The sequence below is a fragment of the Gobius niger genome (genome assembly GCF_951799975.1).
Source record: "Gobius niger genome assembly, chromosome: 10".
NCBI classification, from domain to species: Eukaryota; Metazoa; Chordata; class Actinopteri; order Gobiiformes; family Gobiidae; genus Gobius; species Gobius niger.
Window position 1 is genome coordinate 20,964,940 of NC_136861.1, and position 24,546 is coordinate 20,989,485.

General features: G+C 41.3%; 1 protein-coding gene across 4 annotated transcripts in view; it reads right to left on the minus strand.

Moving 5' to 3' along the window:
• The window catches only part of sdk2a (sidekick cell adhesion molecule 2a), a 130,179-nt gene that overhangs the window by 18,997 nt on the left and 86,636 nt on the right, over positions 1–24,546 (minus strand). For all 4 annotated transcript variants that reach the window (XM_079563810.1, XM_079563809.1, XM_079563807.1 and 1 more), the window contains exons 5-25: positions 23,790–23,923; positions 19,337–19,448; positions 18,754–18,944; positions 18,421–18,504; positions 18,123–18,317; positions 17,627–17,743; positions 17,187–17,354; positions 16,378–16,480; positions 14,442–14,618; positions 13,278–13,414; positions 12,535–12,682; positions 11,317–11,457; positions 10,864–11,045; positions 8,908–9,023; positions 6,694–6,889; positions 6,514–6,612; positions 6,240–6,431; positions 3,565–3,686; positions 3,315–3,424; positions 2,939–3,089; positions 930–1,167 (exon numbers count right to left, since the gene is read on the minus strand). In XM_079563810.1, coding sequence (XP_079419936.1) covers positions 930–1,167; positions 2,939–3,089; positions 3,315–3,424; positions 3,565–3,686; positions 6,240–6,431; positions 6,514–6,612; positions 6,694–6,889; positions 8,908–9,023; positions 10,864–11,045; positions 11,317–11,457; positions 12,535–12,682; positions 13,278–13,414; positions 14,442–14,618; positions 16,378–16,480; positions 17,187–17,354; positions 17,627–17,743; positions 18,123–18,317; positions 18,421–18,504; positions 18,754–18,944; positions 19,337–19,448; positions 23,790–23,923 — 3,113 coding nt within the window. The remainder of the gene's footprint in view (positions 1–929; positions 1,168–2,938; positions 3,090–3,314; positions 3,425–3,564; positions 3,687–6,239; positions 6,432–6,513; positions 6,613–6,693; positions 6,890–8,907; positions 9,024–10,863; positions 11,046–11,316; positions 11,458–12,534; positions 12,683–13,277; positions 13,415–14,441; positions 14,619–16,377; positions 16,481–17,186; positions 17,355–17,626; positions 17,744–18,122; positions 18,318–18,420; positions 18,505–18,753; positions 18,945–19,336; positions 19,449–23,789; positions 23,924–24,546) is intronic.

Here is a 24,546-nt window from a genome sequence, read left to right on the forward strand (position 1 = left end):
ATGGGTTTAAATATAGTGAGTGTCTTGTTAAAACTGCAGCATTAATCTGTTTATGTTTCCCATTTGACTATGCAAGTATGTAAGATCTACATTTCGTATTGTCGTTTTTTCTGTGTGTCAAAAGAAGTCAAGCTTGTGCAATGTGCGTCCATCTATATGTTTGTGTTCTTTGAGTTCTTATCACTACTGCTATGTCATGTAAATTACTACAAATCTTTTGACTTAAAATGTCCATATTCAAAAGCACACCCCAGTAAAACAATTACAAAGCATTTATTGCAACAGACAAATGTGCCAGGTGAAGTGGAAGTGAATGCTGGTAGAAATCTTCTTATTTAATTTTGTTGGTGCAGAAGCAAATTTTTTATCCAGCTGACAATCATGTATAGGTTCCATCCTTGATGCCATGTTGCATTAAAGCAGTATTAAGTATCTCATGCCCCTAGAGGCCATAAGCGTCATTGCAGGTGTCATAGCATGTTGCGCTTTTTTTACTCATTAATTGTCAATGAGCGTAAATAATACCCTGACAGAAAATTCAAACACTGTTTAAGTGGTGCTAGCCCTCAGTTAGCTTTGCCCGTTAGCAGGTTAGCTTCTTCTTCATGATTCTATTAATGTGCAGGGAAAGCTGCAATTGTGGTTTTCTAACCAGACACACCAGGGGGGAGATGATTCCATAAACACTTGTATTACCCCCAGAGGGACTACGAAAAGGATTTATTAAGGTAAACAAGTTACTTAATACAGCTTTAAATCCTAATCCAATGGGATAAGGATGACCGTATGCAACAAGTTAAAAGTAGAACTTAATACTGGCAAGGGAACACTCAGGTTGCTCAGCTATGTTTGAAAGGGACTAGAAAAAAAATGAAGCCTGGTTGATAGCATGTAATGTGTGCTTTTGAGGTTCGATGTTCTTTTCTCACCAGACTCCCTTGTTCTCCCGTGCACCGCTTGACTCCAGGGGCCAGAGCCAATGCCATTCAAAGCCTGCACTCTGACTTCATACTCGGTCCACTCCTCCAAGTCTTCAATGGTGAACTCTCTCTCCAGCCGGTCCATTATGATGTGGGACAGGACGCCCCCCTTAGAGCTGGCCTTTGAGTACTGGATTCTGTATCCGACTAGGTCCGGATTACCATTGTACTCCCACTCTGGAAGAGGCTGAGAGGATTTTTTTTTGTGTTGTTTTCAGTTCTTGAGTACAAGACAAAATCAATACAAATGGCAGTGTGACTAAGTGCGTTTTAAGCAATAAGCCGCGAGAGGCAGTACTTTATAGAGATTTTAGAACACTTCACGCGAGTTGTCAGAGGCGATGACAAGCAATATGAGAGGAGGGCTAAACCTTTGGAGCACTTACCACCGCACTGAGTGGAGTGCTGAAAAAAAGATAACAATATGATGTGTTATTTTAAATGTGTGCCTATTCCGCTATTGTAAAACATGGTTGAAGTATTTCAGGAATGTGTCCCTTTAATTACACCAACTTTGTATTAAGGCATGACAACAAAGGAACAAGAAAATTAAAAATAGCATAAGAAAGGCCAATATTTTAAGACATGCAGTATAGAATTAGTATGGAAGTGCCTGCCAAGCTTTGATTATGTGGAGCGCTGTCTTAACTTTCTGAACACCAAAGAAACAGAATGGTGTCAGATATTTTTCTTGAGAAATAAAAGGCCAATTAACTATTCAGAAAACTTAAAGCACGTAAAGCAGGGAATTAATGTTTGATGTTATCTTTTCAAGAGAGCTTACTGGCTATTTTTGGGCAGTTTTTCATTTGCATATTTTAATGTCGGTGTGTTTTTGCTCGATGTCTGCATTCCTGATGATGTCTAAACTTTAAAATATAATTTATGAAGACAATAAGCTGCTTCATCCGCACACAAACAAGACCGTAATAGTGTACAAAAACAGAGAGAAAAAATGTTCTGATAATATCTTGTCTAAGTAACTGCACTTTGGGCCCTTTTCATGTCAATAGAATTCAATTTCACATTAGACAAAGCAGATTGTTGCCTCTCCAACCAAAATATAAAGCATCATCTTTAAACATTAGGACTATGACCTATCTCAAAACTGTCTTTCTTACGAAACACTATTTTCTTCGGTTTCGATAAAATGTCAAGGACAGACCGTGCTGCGTGAATCTGCCTTTAAATATGCTGCAATCACACGGTGATTCATTTGTCCTGCTTCATCACATGCCTCTCACTCTTATTTATATGCTGCACGAGTCGCATAGTGTTCAGAGCCACAGTGTCTCACTCCTCCTATTTGGCACTGGTCAGGCGCTGGCACAGAGCTGGTAATGGACAGATGTAGCCCAAACTCTGCCAGCCAACTGCTGATGCGAAGAGCAGCAATAACAGGGTTCGAGCTGCTTTCCAAAACGCCACAAGTGCCACCTGTACATGGCCACCACATGTTCTCGGAGATGTTTGAGAGGCAAACAGACGTCCACATTCTGAGTCTAACAATCAGTAATCAGCCGAGCATAAAATTATGAACACCAGCTGAAGATAAACTGTCATAATATTATGTGTCATGACCACCTGCCTGACACAGCCAGTTAAAATGACTAACTACAGGTTTATTGTCATTGTTCATACAATTGCGCACTGCATTCTTCCTATCTACTCTTGTCATTTGACTTACAATAGCATGCGTGTTCAGACACAGGAACCATCTGAAAACAGGATCTTTCATAAGCTCACCAGTGTTTCTAAACCTTCGATGCCAGCCCCTGCCATGTCACAGGTGCGGCAACAGTAGTCTAGTCACACAGCTTTGGTCAGTCATTCAAATCCTTAAACCTGCTCACTTTCCCTGCCTCTAATCAATGTTGAGAACATAATGGTTATATACTGCTTCCTATCACTTTATGAACATCATAAGCAGACATGCGATAAAAAGTGTAATTACTTACCACCCAGCGGAGCCAAAGACTGGTTTCACTTGCAGTACGCAGGGTCACATTGGCTGGGGAAATGTCGGGGGGAGCTTGGAGGGTCTGGATCTTCCTGGACGTCTGACTAGGAGGACTTGTGCCCACGATGTTTACCTGACGCATTCGAAATCTGCGCATAAGATCATGCCACTATAACCACTTGTCCAAGACTTTACAACCAGATAAAATATGTAAACAAAAAAGGCTAGGGGAAAAAAAGCCTTAAAATAATTATAATAAAAATCTAATTAATTTGAGCATTTTCTATATCAGATTTCAATCCAATAAATAAAAAAAATGAAGAGAGTGGTATATATGCTCCTCAGAAACACAAGCTTGTTAGTGTCATGTTTACCTGTAGACAGTATACGGATTCAGGTCGTGTACATTGAGAGATCTAGCGTCGGGTTCATTAGCCAATTCATGTACCAGCAGCCACTCTTCATTCTCGCCTATTATTCCAATCTGAAAAGGCACCATGTAAAGAGGCTATGTGAGCTGTTAAACAAAAGGCTAAACAAAAGGCAAAACAACAAATCCTCTCCAGCAAATAGAGAAACCAGAGAAAAGCCAGACTCATTACATTAAAAGATATAAAGCATTACCTGGGCTTCAACCTGCCAACGGGAGATGGATGTTTTGCCGTCGTAACCTGGTTTGAACTGCAGTGTGACAGAGCGGGGGCCAATGTTTGATACGGCTAGATTGGTAGGGGGACCGGGCAACTCTGAATGGAAAGAGATAAATGACATGCAAATATTTTAGAGAACTGGAGAAAATGAAAAATGTAATCTTGTTTTAAGATTTTCAGGAAAGATCAATAACAGGAGCAGAATAAACGGATTCATTTTGGAGCGGCTCCTAATCACCCTTTACAACCGAGAGATTCTGAGCAATAACATTTTTTTCCAAACCTTTGTTACTCAGATCGAAGCCGTAAAGCGGTAATGCGAGTTTTTTCATCCTGTTTTCAAACCACGAATGGATGAAGTAGTCAAATTTAAACACTTACCCTCCACCTTAACTTAGCACATTTTGTCCAGTTCAGCTTTACCCAAATGTAGCTTTCAGCCTATAAGCCAGTGTTTTGCCTCATTTGAAAGCTAAGACCTAAAGAACTCAACACACCTTTTTTGTCGCCATGTTTTTTGTCACATTTTTGAAGGGTTCTGACGTCTTATTTTTGTTTCCTTTTTGTTGCTTTTTGTTGCTTTTTAATTACTCTTTAGTGGTGCTATTTGTCTCTTTTTTGTTGTGTTTTTGTAGATTTTGTTTCATTTTGTTGTGTTTTTGATGATTTTTATCGTCTTTTTTGTTGCGTTTTCCATCACATTTGTAGCTCTTTTGTGGCTTTTTTTTTTTGCTTGTTCATCAGTCTTAAAGGGACTACACAGAGTTTAAAAATGTCAAAATTATTTATTTTCCTCCCCCTACCTGGAAAATACATAATTTTGACATTTTTAAGCATCAAAAATGTTATCCAACAATGTCCTAATGTTGTTGGAACATTGTCCTAATGTGTAGAATGAGCTCAGACCTTTTCACCACAACTGCCTCTAAAATCCTGCATTGTCACTCAAAAAGGTGTTAATTCATCGAAGTGCCGTCATGCACAGGCTTAATATAGAAGCTGCAGTTACACGTATGACCTGAGGTGGCAGTAGTGAGTATAAAATGGCTAACTTGCATCTAGTTCTAAGTTGTGCGTTTTGTCCCTTTTTTATTGTGTTATTGTTGCTTTTCCGGTGCGTTTTTCATCCTCATTTTTGTCACTATTTTGACGCTTTTTTTTTGAGAGGCTTTTAGATTTGGGTAAAGCCAAATTGGACAAAATGTACTCAGTTCAGGTGGAGGTTGAGAACTTGTTTCTAACAATTCCCCCTGCACATCAAAATGTTCATATGAATTAACTACATACACTGCTATGGAGGTGGACCGCTATCTAAATAAACTGAACTGATCTAGTTGAAGTAGAGCTTTTCAAATGTCGTCGACTGGACTGGATTGTTTGATTTGAGGACGTTTCGCTTCTATCATGTCGATCTAGAAGAGGGCGGGAAGAAGCTTCTGAAGATAGAAGTGAAATGTGATTAATTCAATTAGCCCAGTCCAGTCGACGAAATTCGAAAGTCTCATACTGCAATGGAGAATTCCTGGATGAGTGAGAGCCCACACAAAGTGGATTTAGACACACACACTCTATGATGACAAATAGAAACATGCTGCACAACAAGAAAATACTGTAATTGGTTTTCCCAGCTGCAACCTTGGTTTATTTTCACATTTTAACTCATCTATGATTCACTAGCACAGGGGTGTTCAAGTAGTCAGAGACCAAGAGCCGAAATGTTCAACCTTGATTCTCTCATTCATGTGTGTAGATGGGAAACAGGGTCTGTAGGCCTGTGGTTGGATTTTTGGTCAAGATTCTTAAAGACTGTTACAGTTTATGGGAAATATGTACCAATTCTTTTGCAAAGAGCCGCAATGTATTAAACGTATCCAATCATGCAAAGAGCCGCACTCTGATTGGCCGAGAGCCGCATGTTCGCCACCCCTGCACCAGCACATTTTTGTGATTATTTATCTGTGCATTTTTTTATGATTAAAAAAAAAAATCTGAGAAAATTATGGATGACCATGTAGTATTACCATAAACAAACTCTTAGTAAATGAAACACACAACACTAATTAAACAAAAATAAATAGCTGATTATTGTTTATACTACTTTGACCAGTAATACTTTCTCTCCTGATAGATTATTGTTAGAATTATTAACCTCTTAACCCCCGCCTTAGCTAAGTGCCTTTTTTCCAGTTCGGCTTTATTCAAAGCTAATAGGTTAAAGCCTTCAAACCAGAGTAATGCCACCCACAAACTCATCTAACCGGATCTGTTTCCTCGCGCTGTTGATCGCTTTTTGCCTCTTTATTGTTGCACTTTTAAGGCTTTTTTGGAGGGTTTTTGTCCCCTTTTTTGTTCACTTTTTTGTCATCTCTTTTGCTGCATTTTCATCCTTGTTTTCGTCTCATTTTTGTCACAATTTTGAGACATTTTTCAAGAATCTTTTAGATTTGGGTGAAGTCAGACTGGAGAAAATGTGCTTTGTTCACGTGGGGGTTAAGAGGTTAAACAAATGTTTATTAAGTAGGAACAGGATAAACATGCCCAATTGTCTTTTAGAGACTCGCATCAATCGATTTCATAGATGGAGAGATTATTGGCTTCACAAAGCATCTGCTCTTATTTATAAATGATTCAAAACATCTGACCACTGACCTGGGGGCACACCAGAGGAAATTGTCGAAGCTGAGATCTGGCCCTGTCCCTTTGAGGTCATGGCTGCCACTTGAATAGTGTATGTGGTGAGGGCAGTCAGTCCCGTCACCTTGTACTCCTGGGTGAGGTTGGGCAGATAATGGGTCACTCGGGTGTTGGTGCGGTTGAACTCCTCCCAAGAGATGCGGTAACCTGGGACAAGAGCGTTCCGCACGGTGAGAAATAGCACTCTAAAAATCCTTGCCTGATTTTTGCGTTTTTTGTTTTTTTTTACCTGTAAGGACGCCATTTTTCTCCTGTGGCTCTTTCCAGCTGACTTTTAGTGACGTGTCCAAGATGTCGGTAAAGCTTAGATGCCCCACAGCTCCAGGGGCTATAAAAGTTTGAAATAAAAACAGGCAGTAACAAACAGAATAATCGTAAACACATTGTAAAGATCAATCAACACACTTACTGTCCTCATGGGTCCGGACGCGCTGTGGTACGCTGCGTGGGCCGTCCCCCGGCGTGGTAAAACATAGCACCGAGGAGTAATAGTCAGTGTATTTTTTAAGGCCGGAGATGTAACCGACGTGAACACTGTCCTGGAAGTTTGGCCGCACTATCACCCCTGCAACTTCATTCGGGCGATTGGGCTCCCAGGCCAGCAGCTAAAGGCAGACCAAAGTATTACTTAAATAAATATCCAGGCACAGTGTACATCTCATTATATAGCATTTGAATCAATTTCCTGAACTTGCAGGTTAGTTTTGTAGCATTTCTGTGAAAGTGACCCTGAAAGGTGACCCTGCAAGTTGTAAAATATGCCTATAAACTTGTCCCTGAGAAGAATCGGGATGCTACAAATATCTTAGGAAAGTTAGCAATGATATAGATCACAACTAAGATTTTAATGTATTGGCTTCCTCTTTCATTGTTTTCAATATAAAAAAAAAAAAAAAAAAAAACAGGTATAGGGCCTTTATAGGGATATTTCAGGATGTTTGACAAAGGTCCTCATTTCCTAGTTATCCAGAGTGTTGTTAATTTCTGTAGATTCGATTTTTTTTAATTCATGCAGTAGGCAAGCGCATGTCTATGGTAACTCGTAGCCTGCATTCAAAATCATCGGGTAGTCCTCCAAACGTTGCCACATCTGATTTGTAGAAAGCTCCTTTGTGAATTCCACGTGCAGTAATGCCGGCCGCAGGTAAACAAACTACTGTAGATCTGGTCACCTAGCAGATCACTCCGCCGCTGCGTAGCAACAACCAGGAAGCTGATGCTACTCAAATATAAAGTTATTTTAAATGCAAAATTGTTATATTTCAAAAATTATTCAGTCAACACAGACATTTATAGCCTATCGGTAGTCTGGTGTTATAAGTGATTTGCCTCAGGTGCACTGTTTTCCAATGCAGGCTTCTAGTTACCATAGAAATGCACTAGCCTAGCACTAGCCTAGCACTAGCCAAGCACTAGCCTAGCACTAGCCTAGCACTAGCCTAGCACTAGCCTAGCACCGCTAAACTCTTCAAATATAAGGACTGCATGAATTTAAAAATAATTATATCTTGAGAAACACTATGGATAACTAGGAAATGAGGCCCAATGTAAAACATCCTGAAATATCCCTTTAAGGTGATTTAGAGTCTTACTTCCATGTCATTGATAAAAATCTGCAATATTTAGATGCTAACAGCTAATGTCGACATTTTCTAGTAATCTCTGACTTAGACGACCTGGTGCTGTTTTTTGTGACCTGGAATTGTTTCTTAGGTGATCTTCTTAGGGCAGTTGTGATAAATTTTAGATAAAAGAATAAAATAAATGAAATTGGCAGCCAGCAGAGGGTAAAAGAGCTTCACCTGGTGATCATCAGCGGAAAATGAAACTGTGCAAAATGGAGCTAAACAATGATACCGATCATCAAACACACTAAACTATATCACAGACCTTTGAAATCCCAAACTGGGATTGCACACAAAGGGACATGTTTCAAACATGTTTATTTGTAGAATGATGATTATCATTCAGATGATGTGATGACACATTCATTAAGTGAGTGTGTTTAATTTGGTGAAATAATCAGCAGAACAAAGGAATTTGATTTTCACATCTATTATTGACCCTGAAGGTTTTTGAAATCCAATAGCAGTAGACCTCACATATTGGCTCTTCTTCACTACATAAAACACATGCCAAATTTCTGTCCTCTGAAGCCTGTCAGAACTCATTTCTGGAAGCGTATTTTTTCCTGAGATCTACTCAACTGGTATCCTTCATGTCGGCACATCAAGTCTGTGCGCTTTGGCAGAAAAACGTACCTTCCCTATCTCCTCTACTGCCTCAAATTAGCTGCACAGAACCTTTTATATTAAAAAAAATAACTGAAAAGGACATTATGTTTGCACAAGCGTGGATAGTGTCCAAAGAGCCGGTCCTCAGGCCCACTTGAAGAAATTCAAAAATGCTCTGAAGAATAAAGAATAAAGAATAGCTAGTGTTGTTTGCACAAGGTGAAGGAGACTTTAGTCAGCCATCACGTCTTTCAGTTGTATCTTTTTTACTTGTTTTCTGGAAACACTGTATTTATCGAAGAGGCTAATGCTGGACCCTGCTCCCTTTCAGACCAAGTAGGCACTGCTCTGGCCACTAGAGTGCAGTAGTGAACAAAAGGGCACCTCACCTTATATCCTTGGTTGATTCCATTGATAAACTGAGGGCTCGGGGCACTCCAAGTAAAACGCACCGTTGTAGAGTTGACAGCCTCTGCTTGTACGTTTCCTGGCGGTACAGTGGGCACTAAGAAAGAGAGAGAAAGAGAATTCCCATCTCAGAAGATTAGCTCAAGAGGTGGCGGAGTAGTGAAAGTGTGAAAAGATGAAAAACATATAGCAGGCTTTTTTTTTTTTGGAGCTTGAGGATGGGGCTGAATCATTTTTATTTGGGCTCATTTGGGGAAACAAGAGATGCCAATCAAACGGGGTGTGCGAGCAGTTGCCTCAGGCGGCTTCCAGGTAAACCCCGCAGCGGTGTGTTTGAACTGAGCATGCCATTCTGATGTAAGACCGGAAAACAGCCAGGGAGCCACGCGATAATGATGCTTATAGGCCACTTGAATCTGTATACGCGGGCCTTGATTCACTCTGAGTAGGTTTTGAACGCACAGCTCGATCTGCTCTAGTGTTTTTAATGAAGAGACATCCATACAACCATATCCAATTAACGGGGGCGACCACTACACAACAACTCTCATGCCTTGTTAACTGTTGTCATGACATGGATGATGAAATTTTATCATTTTCTTAGAGAAATTAAATAATAGATCATACTTTCAATACTGAATGACTCAGCTGCACAACTGCAGAAACTAAATTCACAGTTCTGTTTATAAAACTTAAGATATAGGCTACAAAAAGGCAGACATATTGAATGAAAAATGTAAGGCTGGAAGCTAAAGTTACACAGATGCAAAGGCCTTGACCAAAACTTGATGTAGTTCAAGTTTTCTTTATATCGACTCATTGGCACTATTGAACATTCAGCTTGTTGGAGGCCAGGTAAAAGAAAGACCAGCAAAAAAGTAATATGGTAACATATGCTTGGAAAGGTGCATTTCCATTTAAAAATAGGCATAATTATCAACATTACTGTAAAATTCATTACACTAAAGCAAAAATCTTTAAAGACATTTGATAACCTGAAAAATGTTATGGTCAAAAGCGCGCTTGGTGAACTTTCCCAGTAACCCCAAAAGAAGATCGAAAATATGAAACACATGTTGAATTATTGGTGAGTTTCTTATGAAGAGCCCAACCATGTGTGGATGGAACATGAGAGATTCTCTGATACAGGCATTAAGCATTTCAAAGAGTTCAAAACAAGCCTGGAGGAGGGTGGAGGGGTCCATTCATATAACAGAAGACTTAGTTTTTCCTTATGTGATGAACTGCAATTGAATGTCTTCACCTGTTCATTACAAGCAGTCATTTTTCAGTCAGATGTTTTTATCAGAATGGGTCGGTTTAGCTGCGATGATCATACTTATTGATATGTGCAAAGAGAAACAAGTGTCAAGTGATGCTACTTCGTCAGGCAACATCAGGAGGTCTGTCAAAAGTTACCTAGTATTTCATGTGCAAACTGACAGCATGTGTTGTACTCCCAGGCGATCAAGACAATCATCTTAAAGAGGTAAAGATGTGAGGACAAAAAAGGTTGTGCAAAATGTGGGGAGTAATTGATTGATTGATTGATTGATCGCTTATTGATCTGATTACTACAGATCAATAAAATCTCCAGTCAGGACAATTGTGTTGTGTTGTATCATACATTTGACCAATGACCACCACAACATTTCGTGATGCTGAGTTCTGATCACTGGGCTGTCCTTAGACCAAATGTATTTCACAATAACCATTTACACTCCAATAGTATTTTTCTATTTATTACATCAACAAAGGACAGTATCCCACCCAGTTGTAGCAATCAGTGGTCATAATGTTGTGGCTAAAAGTATGGATGAGTCTCACAGTGATGTAAAATGAGGACCGCTGCCATAAATAATAAGATTTAAAAGTCTTTAAAATGGTGTAACAGGAAAAGAGCATGTGACTGAATGCTGGAACAACAGGAATATTACCTCCTTGTAGTGTCCATTCAGTGACTTTGTGGCTGTAGGTCCCTATGCCTGCTCCGTTGTAAGCTGCCACCTCGATCTCATAGTTGGTCCAAATGATGAGGTCCTCAAGCAACAGACTGCTCTGATCTGCGTTAGTGATGTTCTTTATTTGGCAATCCACTGGAAGCCCAGAGAGGCAATACCTAAAGAAAAAAACAGTTCAACAAACAACACATTAAAACACAGATAAACAGATTTTAGGAATAAAGTCATGATGTGAATTTGCTAAATAGAAGTAGAAAATCAGAACATTGCTGGCAAAGTGATGAGGAATGAACAGAGAGGAAGGCATTTAATTGTCACCAATTATTACATAGTGCTGAAAATGAAGTGAAAAAGCGAGCACGGATTGGGCCGGTCATTATAACAGTTGAATTGGAGCTGACATATGCGCAGCAGAGCAGCGATGACTACCTGATGATGTAGCCCTGCAGAGGCCCGTTCTGGTGGCTCTCTGGAGGCGGCTGCCACTGGATGAGGATGGACTGATTGGTGCGGCCACTAGCGATAACGGTCTGCGGGGCTGCACTGGGAGGCTCCTCTGGCAACGTTAGTCTGAAGTGGGAAAAGAGACAAAGCCTTAAGTCATGCATTAATTACAATACATTTCTGCATATTTCAGTCCAATTTCATCATATATGTCAAATCCCAATAAAGCCGGTCTTATTCCAAAACAATGTTTGAGAAAGAGTGGGGCCTTCTTTGTCCAAAATACATTCCCAGTGAAAGTATCCACAGAGGGACATACAAGATCAAAGATGCCCTGGTGAAATGGATCAGGCCAGTGGTGAGACAGCGCCGGGCAGAAAGATATAAAAGAAGAAGAAAGAAAGATCCGGGCAGACTTTTCTCCTTTAGTCAATTTAAGATGACATCTTGATTTCTTCCCAGTGCACCGGAGCACCGCTCTGGAGGAGATAAAGCAGAGTGTTTAGGATCAAAGAGGAGTGCCAGAGAGATGCCTAAGAAAAGTCTTGCACTCTCAGCGATGCTCAGTCACCCTCCTGTGCTGCACACTTGTCTGGGCACATTCACACCGGAATTGTGCAGTTTGCTAGCTGCAATAGGGACAGCTGGCCACTCAGATCTGTGCAGCAGGTGTAGAGGCCTGTGTTGAGGCAGACAAGGTCGGACAACAGGGCTCACAGGAGAGCTGACGTGTATGTGCCGTGAGCGCGTGTGGGATGGATCTGAATGAGTCGCCGTCTTTGTTTCAGAGTCAGAGAAGAAGAGAAGAGATTTGAGCCTGTGTGTAGCACAGTTTCTTTCAAGCCGTCCTGTATTTCGCTCAAGAAACACAACAGACAGTGAGCGGGATGAGGCTGGGTCAGAGACACCCATCAAGTCTCCACAAAGTGTGATTTCTGCTCATTCACAGTTTTATCTTGAGAAGGCACATCCCGGAGCCCGTTCTCTCTCTCTTCCCTCTTACAGGGGGAACGACAAAAAGTGGACTTACAAGAAATAAGCCTGGGATTTTCTATTGAACTGCCAGTGGAGAAGGAAATAGAGGGTTGTTTCCAGCGCTGCGAAAGTCCTCAAAGTACATCAGTGCTCCCATGGCCTGGCTGCAAACTTAGTCACTGCCCTAACAAAGTTTTCAGCATTTAGCATTCTTTCAAAAACACCCACCGGTCAGTCTCTTTGCTGAACTGGCCTCTGCCCACATCGTTGACGGCACAAAGACGAAACTGGTAGGAGCGCGCGGGGATGAGGCCGCCCACCGTCACCCCGGTAGACTCAGGTTCAATGCTTGCCAACAGCACGGTCCACGGGGCATCTGAGACAGACAGAGAGAGCACATACGGCTGAGAGAGTGTGCGCAATGTATGGTGAGTGACCTTGACGAGGCAATTTGCATGCACCTAGGAACACTTCTCAGCAAACTCAGGCTTAAATTCAATGTTATTCCACACCATTACGGTCTACCATTGTTTCATTTTGAATAATAAAAGTGCGGCCGCTGATAAGAAACAAGCAATTTATTTTTGTATACGCATCCTCCCAATATCAGATTGAAATTCAATTATGCACAAAACAGATACTATCCGCATCCGAAGATTCATTTTTACACTTAATGATTTGTCCACTCCGCAGTTTCCCAGGGTATTACAACCAAAAGGCAACCAATAGGTTTCTGGATATAGCACTTCTTATCAATGAGACATATTAGATAACACTGGAAATGTCAACAGAATTTAATAAAGTAAACAGTTACTTATTGAAGAACAGGAAAGGAATAAGTAATGATAAATTCTTCTCAAACCAATCCAAACATGACTAATTCATGTTTGGATTAGTTTGATTTAGGACATTTTGGCAAATATCGAACACTGAAACAAAACTTGCAGTGAGAAAGACACTTAGCCACTCACTGTTTTCTGACACTTCCAGGATGTAGCGGATCAGAGGGCTGTTTCCATCAAAAGCCTGGGCCCATGTGAGATTGATGGCCCTCTTCTCAGTGCTGCTCAGTACAGCTATTGGATTTTCTGGAGCATGGGGCAATTGCCTGTACACAAATAAGCGTGTGTGAGTGAGAGAAAGAGGGAGAAAGGCACAGATAAAGAGAAATGGCATCAGACAGGAACAGAAACGACTTTTAGAGCTCTATGGAAAAGTTTAGTTGTTTTCTTTGAGCAGTATTTTGTGAGAAATACCCTCCTCAGGGACAATATAGACCCTGTCTAAACCTTAAAGCTTTATTTCAGGATTTTTTTTAAATTCATGCAGAGTTTAGTGGTGCTAGGCCTGTGCTAGGCTAGAGCATGTCTATGGTAACTACTAGCCTGCATTAAAAACCTTTTCAAAATTATTGGTTAGTCCTCCAAACGTTGCCATATCTGATTTGTTGAAAGCTCCTTTGTGAATTCCACAGGTAAACAAACTACTGTAGATCCGGTAACCGAGCAGATCACTCCGCCGCTGCGTAGCTTACAACCAGGAAGCTGATGCTCAAACATCAGTTCTTTTAAATGCAAAATTGTTATATCGGTAGGCTGGTATTATAAGTGATTTGCCTCAGGTGCACTGTGCTTGGGTCAGACTGTTTTTAATGCAAGCTACTACTTACCATAGTCATGCCCAAGCCTAGCACTAGCCTAGCACCAATAAACTCATCAAATATGCTGCATGAATTAAAATAAATAAATATATATATAAATAAATATATATATATATATATATATATATACAGAGAGAGAGAGAGAGAAATCATCAACACTCTTGATAGCTAGGAAATGAGGCTCTATGTCAAAAATCCTGAAATATCCCTTTAAATTGAAATAAAACAATGGCCAGCTGGATCCAAGAACATTAGCAGCTTAAATTCATCAAGTAGTGCATGAAAAAAAAACTACACAACTAACAAAAAATTAACAAAATAAATAAACAAGTAAAAAAAAGTAATACAATGATCAACAGTAGTTCCATGGAGAAAAAAAAAAGCCCATTTACGAACCCAGACAGTCGGTGTAAACGCGCTGTATGGAATAGTAAATGAGCAGCCGCGGCACTGTGAGGCGCATGTTAAGTCAGACCTGACTCGGAGGTGCGCGCTGCGGGAGTCATTGCCCCCCACCGATGTGACTCGACAGGTGTAGGTCCCGATGTCCCCCGACCACGTCTGCGAGATGTGCAGGGTCCCATCGGGGTCCAGCCTGAGGCGCGGGGACATGTTCACATCAATCAGGGCGCCGCTCTTCTCCCACACATGCCTACAGGTGCAAGACAATATACACACACACATAGCAGACATGTTTAGAGCGGGTTCACAGGGGGGAGGGGGGCTCGCGCTCTGTTTAAGCACTTTGTATCTCGCCAAGTCAATGTGTTTGCCCTGCGTCAGTTCACAGAGCGGCACGCACAGGGGCGCTGACACAGATGAAAGCTCTCTAAAGGCTGACGGCGGAGTGATTTGAATCTGAAAACCATCCCTCTATGTCGCGGGTACAGTGCCGAGCCTCGACGCCCGCCGCACACGCATTTTGTCGGCTTGTCACATAACCGAAGGGAACATATGGCACGTTCAAACCGCACACATATGCACCCACACTGGGAGCAGTTGTGATGAATTGCGCGCGTTCAGGCTCTCCAGCTAATCTCCTCCGTGTTGCGTTTAATTAAAGACTGAAGTTATTACTCTGTTTACATATTCATCTGTTTACCCCACGATCTGATCAATGCGGTGGGCCCCACAGGTGACAGACACTGTAATCACTGGGACTCGCATGCGCTCACACTCTGTCATGCTCCAGCCTGTCTGAGCGCGAGACACATGTGATGGACTAATTCCTCAATCTGACACAAGAGTTTTAAACCTATCCCAGAGGAGCTCGTCCGAGGGTGGATAAACATGACAAGATTCCTCAAAGATTTCAACAAACTAATTGAGTACAATGTTAATTCCCTGAGAAACTGCTTGCATAACAAAATATTCACTTTGATGTCTTCAAATAAAGAGCCCCGTCCACATGGGGAAAGCACAGGAGTGCATTTTGTGCCGGTTCCAAATCTGGATAATTGGAGAGGAAAGCTATTTCAAGTGATCCCCACGGACGTCCAAAGTTTTTTTTTTCAAATCTGAAAAGTTGGTGAATGATTCAAATTACTGAGTCTATGAGAGGTTTTTGGTTCACTCTGCAACCACACTTTTTTAAAGATTAAAATGAGTCTTTAACCTCTCAACCCTCACCGGAACCCAGCACGTTTTCTCCAGTTTGGCTTTACCCAAATCTAAAAGCTTCAAATAAAAAAAGCATCAAAATAGCGACAAAAATCTTGCCGGAAAAGCAACAAAAATGTAACAAAAACGTGGCAAAAAGCAATGAAAAAAGCATAAAAACAAAACAAAACAGTGACACAAAAATGCAACAAAAAGGTGGCAGAAGGTAGTGAAAACATGACAAAAAAGTGACCCAAAAACGGGTCAAAAAACGTAGTGAAAACTCAACAAAAGAGACAAAAAAGAGACAGAAACTCAACACAAACGCTTTTGTAGGTCTTAGCTTTCAAAAGAGGCATTAAACTGTTGAGAAGTTGAGAATCTTTTAGATTTGGGTAAAGCCAGACTGGAGAAAATGCGCTCAGATCAGTTGGGGGATAAGAGGTTTAACAATATGGACCACATTTGGCCCATGTGCCATAGTTTGGACAGAATCACCTACATAGAGGGTTGGTGATTCATTCAGCTGGAGATCATATGGAAACGAATAAGGATGGCATTAGGATGAACATCTGTTTCCACTTTTATAACTGGCCACTTGGGAAAAGATGATTTACAAGAAAGAAAAGAGAGTTATTGAGTAATTGTACCAGTTCCAAGCTTGAATCAGTTGAGGAAATTGCATCAAGACAGCAATAAAATATGCAAATAAAAGCACCCACTAAAGGACACATTATCTGCTTGCAAAAGGCCAAAATAGAAAGCAGGAGTCTGGCACAGAAGCATATAAGAGTTTGAAACATCAGCCTCACCTGACAGTCACGCTGGGGTCGTGGGTCACACCACAAGTCATTACAGCCTTGGTCCCCTTGATGACACTCTGGTCCTGAGGGGGTTTGTTGATGCGGGTTCGTGCTGGAGACACATACAGAGGGTGTTTGAACAGAGGATTGAGATGATGCCGGTGGAAGTGTTGCCTCAGCTTTCGCTCAGTGCTGTCTCAAAGTGACGGATGATTCACGCGGTATACTGATGAGTGACATATTTTCCGACAGTTAATGCTCATCCGCAGACAAGACGGAGTACAAGTGCGTTTGAGTCAAGATATTTCCTCATTGACCTGGTGAATCATTTATTTGCTTGCATTTCAGTAAACACGCCTTGGATTCGAGAATGATGTGCCCTCTTCTATTTTTTAGAAATGCAGAGACAAGACCAAAGCTCAAAATACTGTTCATATTACTTTTGCCAATTCACCTACACTATAAGACTGATTACCAACGCTTACCAACAGTACTAATGATAATAAAAACTATAAAAGCTATAGTAAACTGTTTGGCTTAATTACTATGTCCACCATTGTTATTGTACTGCATCCACATATCTAGCCGCAGTACAACAAGTTAGGGCCAAATAAAATAAACTATGGAACACAGTTTTGTAGCTCACTGGCCCAGCAGAAATAAAAAAGTACAAAATAGTTCTAGTTTTGTTTTAAAATATTGTGGGTCAAGGCAAGAGTCAAGACGGGGATTTATTTTCTACAACCAGTTCCAGTGTAGTGCGCGAGTTTGCTAAGTTTGTTCTGCGATGGCCACAGTATATCGTTCATTTTTCTTACCCCAGACCACGAGGTCAGCCGAAGCCTCGTCGATGCCCCTGGAGTTGCTGGCCATGCAGGTGTAAGTTCCAGCGTCGGACAGGTGGGAGGGACTAATTAGCAGGCTGCCCGACTCCAGCAGCGTGAACCGGGGCAGCTGGACCGAACCACTGGCCAAGACCCGCTCACCTGCGGGGAAGGGTACCGGTGATGGATGGGTCGGGAGGACAGGATGGAAAAAAAAAATAAGCGAAATGGAGGAAGGAGAGATTAGGGCATTGGAGAAGTGTCAAGCAACAAAAAACAAACAGGTGTTGAAGGGGCTTGGGAAAAGTACAAAACACTGTTTGGAGCAAGTGGCATACTATAGACATGCAATCTTTTCCTCTGCTCCAAGTTTGACAGGTCCAAATACAGTATAATGAAAGGGCTATGAGGCTCGTGCTGCCTTGCCTACGCACCTTTCTGCCAGGTGATGGCTGGCCGCGGCGCTCCTGAGGTTTCGCAGTGCAGAATGATTGACATGCCGTCAATCACGGCGCTGTCAACGGGACCAGCAGTGATGTTGGGAGCAATACCTGCATTTACGCACACCCACAAAACACACAAAAGAGCGATAAGAGCAGGGTTATAATGAGGGACATAAACTGTTTGTGTCTAATAAAGCAGGTGGGTGTACAGGACTTAATAGACTAGACAAAAGAGCCTGCTGTCAGGTCTCATTGCGGGAGACAAGCCAGTGACAGGGCATCTCCATCTTCCTCTCTCACTCTCTCTCTTCCTCCGTTCTTTCCTCCATTCAAAAATAGCCAATAATTGTGTGAGCATCCAAGGTGACAAATGTGACAGAGCAAAGAGATAGTATATATAGATAGATAGATGTGGGAGGGAGGACACGGGAGGAAAAGTGGATTAGAAGACAGCAGGATGTGGGGAATGTCGTAGAGAGGGACACACTTGTAACGGCGAGGTAGGTGTTCGTCTGAATCTCTCCTGCACGATTGCGGGCAAAGCACTGGAACATCCCCGTGTCGTCTGGTAGGAGCCCATTGATCTGAAGGCTGCCCCCACCCAGCACCCTGTAGCGGGGGATTTTCACCGGGCTAATGGGCACGCCGTCTTTATACCACACGATGTCGGGCTGAGGCGTTCCTGACGGGTAAACAAAAGGAGAGTTTTGTCATGCCATTTCGACTTGCTTTTTAGGTTTGTTTTCAGTGGGGGGGGGGGGTTGTCTTATTCGCTTTTGACGCACCTCGGGCCTGACAGGGGATGTCCACCACCTTCTCCATCTCGGCGCTAATGTGACTGGGTGGCTCCTTCACAAAGAGTGGGTATTCTGTTCCAAAAAAAAAAAAAAAAGGCCCATAAAAGCTTTCACCAAATCTGACAAATAAATCACTGCACTTTCCATCTTGACCCCTATTTGTCGAACTAGCACGCAGCACTTTGGATGAAAAACATCAAGTCAATTACTGTAATATGAAATGGCTCGTTCTGCAATGTGGGGGCCAGAATGCTGATGCAACATTTTTGATGATTTTGTTTTGCAATGTGGGAAAAAAAGGAGAAGCAGAAGCAGCTTTACCAAGAACATGCAGATAAGCTCCGGCAGTGACAGAGGGCACGCTGCTGCTCTTGAGTGATGCCTCACACTCGTAGTAGCCGCTATCGCTAATCGCGGGCAAACTGATGACCAGTCTGCGACCGAAATCCCTGATTCCTGTATTGACCACGACACCATCCTTCCTCCAAGTGATGCCCATTTTGACAAGAGGCCTGAAAATCAGACACAAAAGAACAAAAAAATGCACAAGAACGTGATTTTAATATAAATTCATATTCTGTTTCAAGGTTACGTAGCGCTGAGGCGAGCAACAAGGATACATCTGCCATTTTGATGAGGTCTTTGAATCGGAGATAATAGTCCAAATTCAGAAGCGGGATTGCGTGAGATAGTGGTAACATGGCGGAGTCGCGAATCAAAGGGAAATAATAGTGAGAGGTACAAATGAGAGATGTACAAAACATTTTTCTATCATGTTCAAACAAAAGATTTCAGGACTCATCTGCATCACAAAACGGCCGATGTGGAGGTGAGAGGAGGTGGGCATCTCTCTGTAAAACCTGCATGTCTTTGTTGTGTAGATTCCCAGAGGAACTATTTGTACCTTGCATTGGCGACACACTCCATGACAGCTTCATTCCTCCCCATCGTCACACTGGTGTTCTTGGGTGGGATGATGATCGAAGGAGCTATAGGGTCCGCCGGTCCACCCACATCTACGAGCACACAAAGGAAGGACATGATTTTCACTATGACAAACACAGAGGAAAAATCCTATCGTATTGTAGGATTAGCTCGGTTTGCTCAGAGTTATTGGCTGAAAACATTAATGGAAAAAGACAGACTGAGACTTTTGTATAACTTCAAGCTTTGCATAGTAAAAGCATCTGGCACAAAGACGATGCTAAATTATAAGATACTGTCTTTCTTCAGCACAATCCCCCAACCTAACCAAGTTATTGTAATTGGAAATAATAATGAATTCAGTGTCATCACAGTTCTTAACTAGCGCAGAGTGCCAAATGTATCCAAAGTGTTTCTGAGTTAGGAATGAGGAAATGATTTTACGCAACAGCTGAAAATATAATAAAACACATTTAAAATCTGTGGGTACATATCATTTTTGCTCACAGGACCTGTTTTTAATGTCCATGCCTAAAGTCCGCACTGAGCTGGGCAGAAAGGCTTTTAACTTTGCTGCACTATCTGTCAGCTTGAACTGCAGCTTTAAAAACGTGTTGTGTGTTGTGTTCAATTTAAAGGTATTTCTAAGGACATTGCAAAACAAAAGTCGTTTTGTCACTGTTTTTACTGAAACAGACAATGCCCCCAGGGTCAATCTTAGGACCTCTATTATTCAACTTGTTATTCAACCAGAGGTCTCCTGGTGGTTCCCAGAGACAATAATAAACACGTTGAGGCTGTGTTTCAGTTTCATGCAGCCAAAATCTGGAACAGTCTTCATGAGGATGTGAGATAAGCCTGCATTTGTGAAGCACTTTGAATTAAATTAGTCTTTTTTCAGGTTAAATGAAGGTTTGAATGAATGACAATATTCACCACACGTGCCAATAAACTTTCCACATAAAAGCAAGCGCACCGTTGGGTGAAAAAGGGAACTTCCTACACTGTAAAGTTGACATCACATTGAGCCGTTGCCTGATGTAACCTGTGGGACAGACAAGCTGTCACTTCGAGCAGCGGGGAGCTATCATCCAACTATTAACACCCCTGTCTTTACTCTAGCTCCCCTCTGCGGCGGGCACTGCATTTCCAGTGTGGTGCTGTTAGCCCAGGTGTTAGAAGCCATTATGTAGCATAATTGAGACAAACACAAAAGGCGATTAAATGCAGCACCATCACTCACGGGTTTCTGTGAGCCTCGAAGCCAACCATCGATTCACTGCCCTCAATCAGTGATCTCTCTCTGAATCTGATCTCATTCCCCCTCCTCTAAGGCCCCGCGCCTCACTGTGTCTGAGTGATTGCCCGGCTAACACTGCGGTGCACGTGCCACTACGGCACCTATTTGTTTTAAGCCCCCGTGTACATACTACTAGATGTGGAGTTTGGTGTGCAGCTATGCTAGGTTAATGGGATATCTAATCAATTTCGTCTTATTGTTATCATTGTCTAGTGGCAACCTTATTGGAAATCACAGCCTTTCAAAGCCCACGGTGACAGAGGGGCAAAAGAATCAGCACATGGCTTGAATTTTAGATGAAGTTCACTGATTTAATTTTTGTTGCTTATATTAAATCACAGAGGAAGGTAGAGTAAATTACAGCAAGAAATACTATTACTTCGAAAGGTTTAAAAAGGTCACATTCTCTGAGTGCTCAAGAAGTTTTGTATCAATGAAAAAGGCTGTTGTTGGCCACGCCGTGTGAAAAAAACAAAAACACTCAGCAGACAATGTTTAACTTTTGAAATCAATTAACCCGCTGGAATAAAGGCTTGTTAGAGAAAATGGAATGAAAGAATTTAGACACAGGAAGAGTGCCTTACACAGGCAGCAGAGAAGTAACAGAGAAATACCCTATTTTACAAATCAATAATACTGAGACCAAGTAAAAAGCTAATTAATTATAAATTATGAACTAGTTCCGAAATAATTCTCTTCCTCCTGAGAGGAAGACGTGAAAGCAACTGGACTGCTTATCTCTTGCGCCATCGGCAATTTCCCTTCAAGGCCAAGTCACAGGGCCAAACCAGATGCTCTCTCATCGAATGTCATTTTGTTGTACAATTTTAATCTATTTATCTATCTATCTATCTATCTATCTATCTAGAGATCAAATTTGAGCTGACTTTAACATTCAAGCTAAAATATATAACTGTGGCTTTATCAGAAATATGTAGAATTCAATATATCAGTAGCCGTAACAGGTGGTACCATGGCTGTATAAGTGGAGCCCCATGAGTTTCTTTGCACAGGAGGATTGAAAATTAATTTTGATTGGTTTTGAATTAATCATTACAAAACTTCTCATTACTCGTAGTCAATACAACTCCCTGATGGTCAATTTCAAATCAGTTTCCTCATAATTGATCTTCAGAAAAGTGTTAATACAATCAAGACCTTTCTCAGTAGACAAGTCAATCTTTTTGGTCAATATATTCAGTCACTCAGTGATTTTGTAATATTTTGTCACCTTAACGGTGATATACTGAGTTTGTAATATCACATTGTTTTCGCCATCTTGAGTTATTTAAGTGCTTTTAATAATGGTATATATGTTGCGCAGACTGATACAGAGCGGGAAATTGTTAGAGATTGATGAGAGGAGACAAAGTTCAATAATGATCTCCTCACAAGAACCGAAAGATTAAAGACCTGTGAATGCCATTTGGCTGCAAAATATACCACATGAATATTTATACCAATCTTGCGCGTACAGGCAGGTCTTTTTTTAACGATCAACAGCGCAATATTTGGCTGGAGATACAGAAGGGGTATTCGTCTTGTTTACAAAAATAGGACACTTCTGACTTGTTGAAGAACCCTTTTGTTTTCCCATTGACATTATTGGCTCCTCTGCAAACACTAATGAATGTATTGCAGCTCATAGAGTCTCAATGCTGAACACCTCGACTGTGTAATCTCCTAATTAAACGGGGGGAAAGTAAACAACATGTTGACCTGAATGGCAAGTTGTCTCTGCAAAAGCTATCATATTCACGGCGCCACCGAACAAGAATCCCCCCTTCTTAGACTTTCAAGGATTCACCAAAACCATGCAAGCCTTTGGTCTAAAAAGTCGGTTTCCTAATATTATCCCAGCTCTAGACTCATTGGTATGCTCCCTGTGGATAAGGCACGCTGCTGCATATTTTCTTTTTTTGTGTCCTTTCTGAAGCGAATTGGTAAAATGAACAAATGTAACCATGGAAAAAAAAAATCCTATTGACTTTCAGATTGGAAAAGACGCCCGTGTGATATGCAAGGTCAGATCGAGTGATTCGGGGTGATTTCTGGGACTGCATCATGTGTATTGGCCACTGAATTACAAACAGTGTATTAACAATATGACGAGCAGACGGTAAAAGGAAGATATGAGAAATATGCGGCAGCGGCACATGAGAAGAGGTTAAACTATATGTGCATAGAAACATGGAGAATCAGGGAGAAGAAATTGCCTAACTGCATCAAATCCAAAGATGTCAACGAAAGGAAAAAAAAATCCAGCTAAAATTATTATTTAGGGCAGTCACATGTTTTATTTAAAGGTTCACTTTCATTTCACCGTCAGTCCATAAACCCAAACTATGGACTTAAAGCAGGGAAAAATCTTTACTCTTATGTTATTGCGTAATTGAGTAGCGCCAAAAATGAATGTACACAAATCTTTCAAATTCATGACAGAAAAAGGAGCAAGGATGTATTGGATGATGTTGTTACCATGGAACCTGTCAGTAGTTTGGATAAATTAAGAAACATTTCGCCCTTGAGGAAATGTTTTTGGTAGAAAGAAAAATTGTTTAAGTGACTTTGACAAGGACTATGTTGTGATGCTAAATGATGAGGTCAGTACATTTTCAAAAATACAGATTTTTCCCCCCCGTCTCAAAACAGTAAACTTCAGCGGCGCAAACAGCTACCAAAGCACCGCCCGAGGGTTCGGTCTTGGGACATTCTCCTCCTCTATGACTTTGCCTTTGTTTTTAGAGGCGCAAACAAAAAGGCAATGCTTTGAAAACAGGCTGTTTATTTTCATTTTCATTTTTTAATGCTATGGAGATGGTGAGAGACTGGAGTTCACTTCATCATTACCTTATGTTACCTTGCTTTTGGTATCAAAATCAGTATGTAGCATTGAGTCAAGTTTTGTCCTTAGTATTGAAATAAAAGTTGCACTAATTTATGCTCCATGTGTCCTTAAACACCTGTTAATTTGACTGCTTAAATACCATGGCAAACAGTCATTTTCATCATTATAAAGCGACTCGCTACCACACACAGGCTGCTACTGAACACAGTGTTGGTGAGAGGCGAATTTTGTTTTCATTTTGGGCGACAAAAGCAACTTTCGAGCTGAATTTCAATGGATTCTTACTTTCCACCACAAGCGTCACAGGCTGGCTGGTCTTGTTCTCTCCGTTTTTGTCATTCACCGCCTGAGCGTAGTATCGTCCGGCATCTGGGGCCACAGTGGACAAGATCACCAGCGTGTTGTCCAAGGTGATGGCCCTGCAGGCACACGTTAGAAAGAAATGCGTTTCAATTTTTCACAGTGGTCAAAACAATATAACAGATGGAGTTCCATGATCTCAAAACGGTTTAGTGTAGCCTATAATATTTCATTCACACACCAATGAAGGGCTACTGCTTTTTTTTCTTCCAGACAAGTGACAACCATTTACATAGTTCAATATTAATGAAATGGTGAAACGCAATATCCACAAAATGGAAAGGGCTGCACAAGGAAAAAACGTCTGGCAAAATCAAATCAACATGCAAATCGTGGTTTACAGAGAGGGAGGTTTTTCATAATTCATTGAGAGAAACATACAGCCTGTTAGTGAGGTGCTGTTTTCTTATGAGACTTTGCCAAAAAGTAGTCTCGACTTTCACAGATATGATCAATCAAGCTGTGCATTTCGAAAGCCGTGCACTCAGACATTGTTACTGACAAAGCCACAGATGAGCCGCTATTGTTCGAGAAGCTGTTCTCACTAAGTCAATAAATCTTAGTCTTAAATGAGGAGCACTTTCCACTATTAGGTAGCAGAGCTTTTAAGAGATTTTTCCACAATTAGAGCTTTTTTCTGTCCTTGAAGTGGGGCAGAAGAGGACACATACCAATAACAACT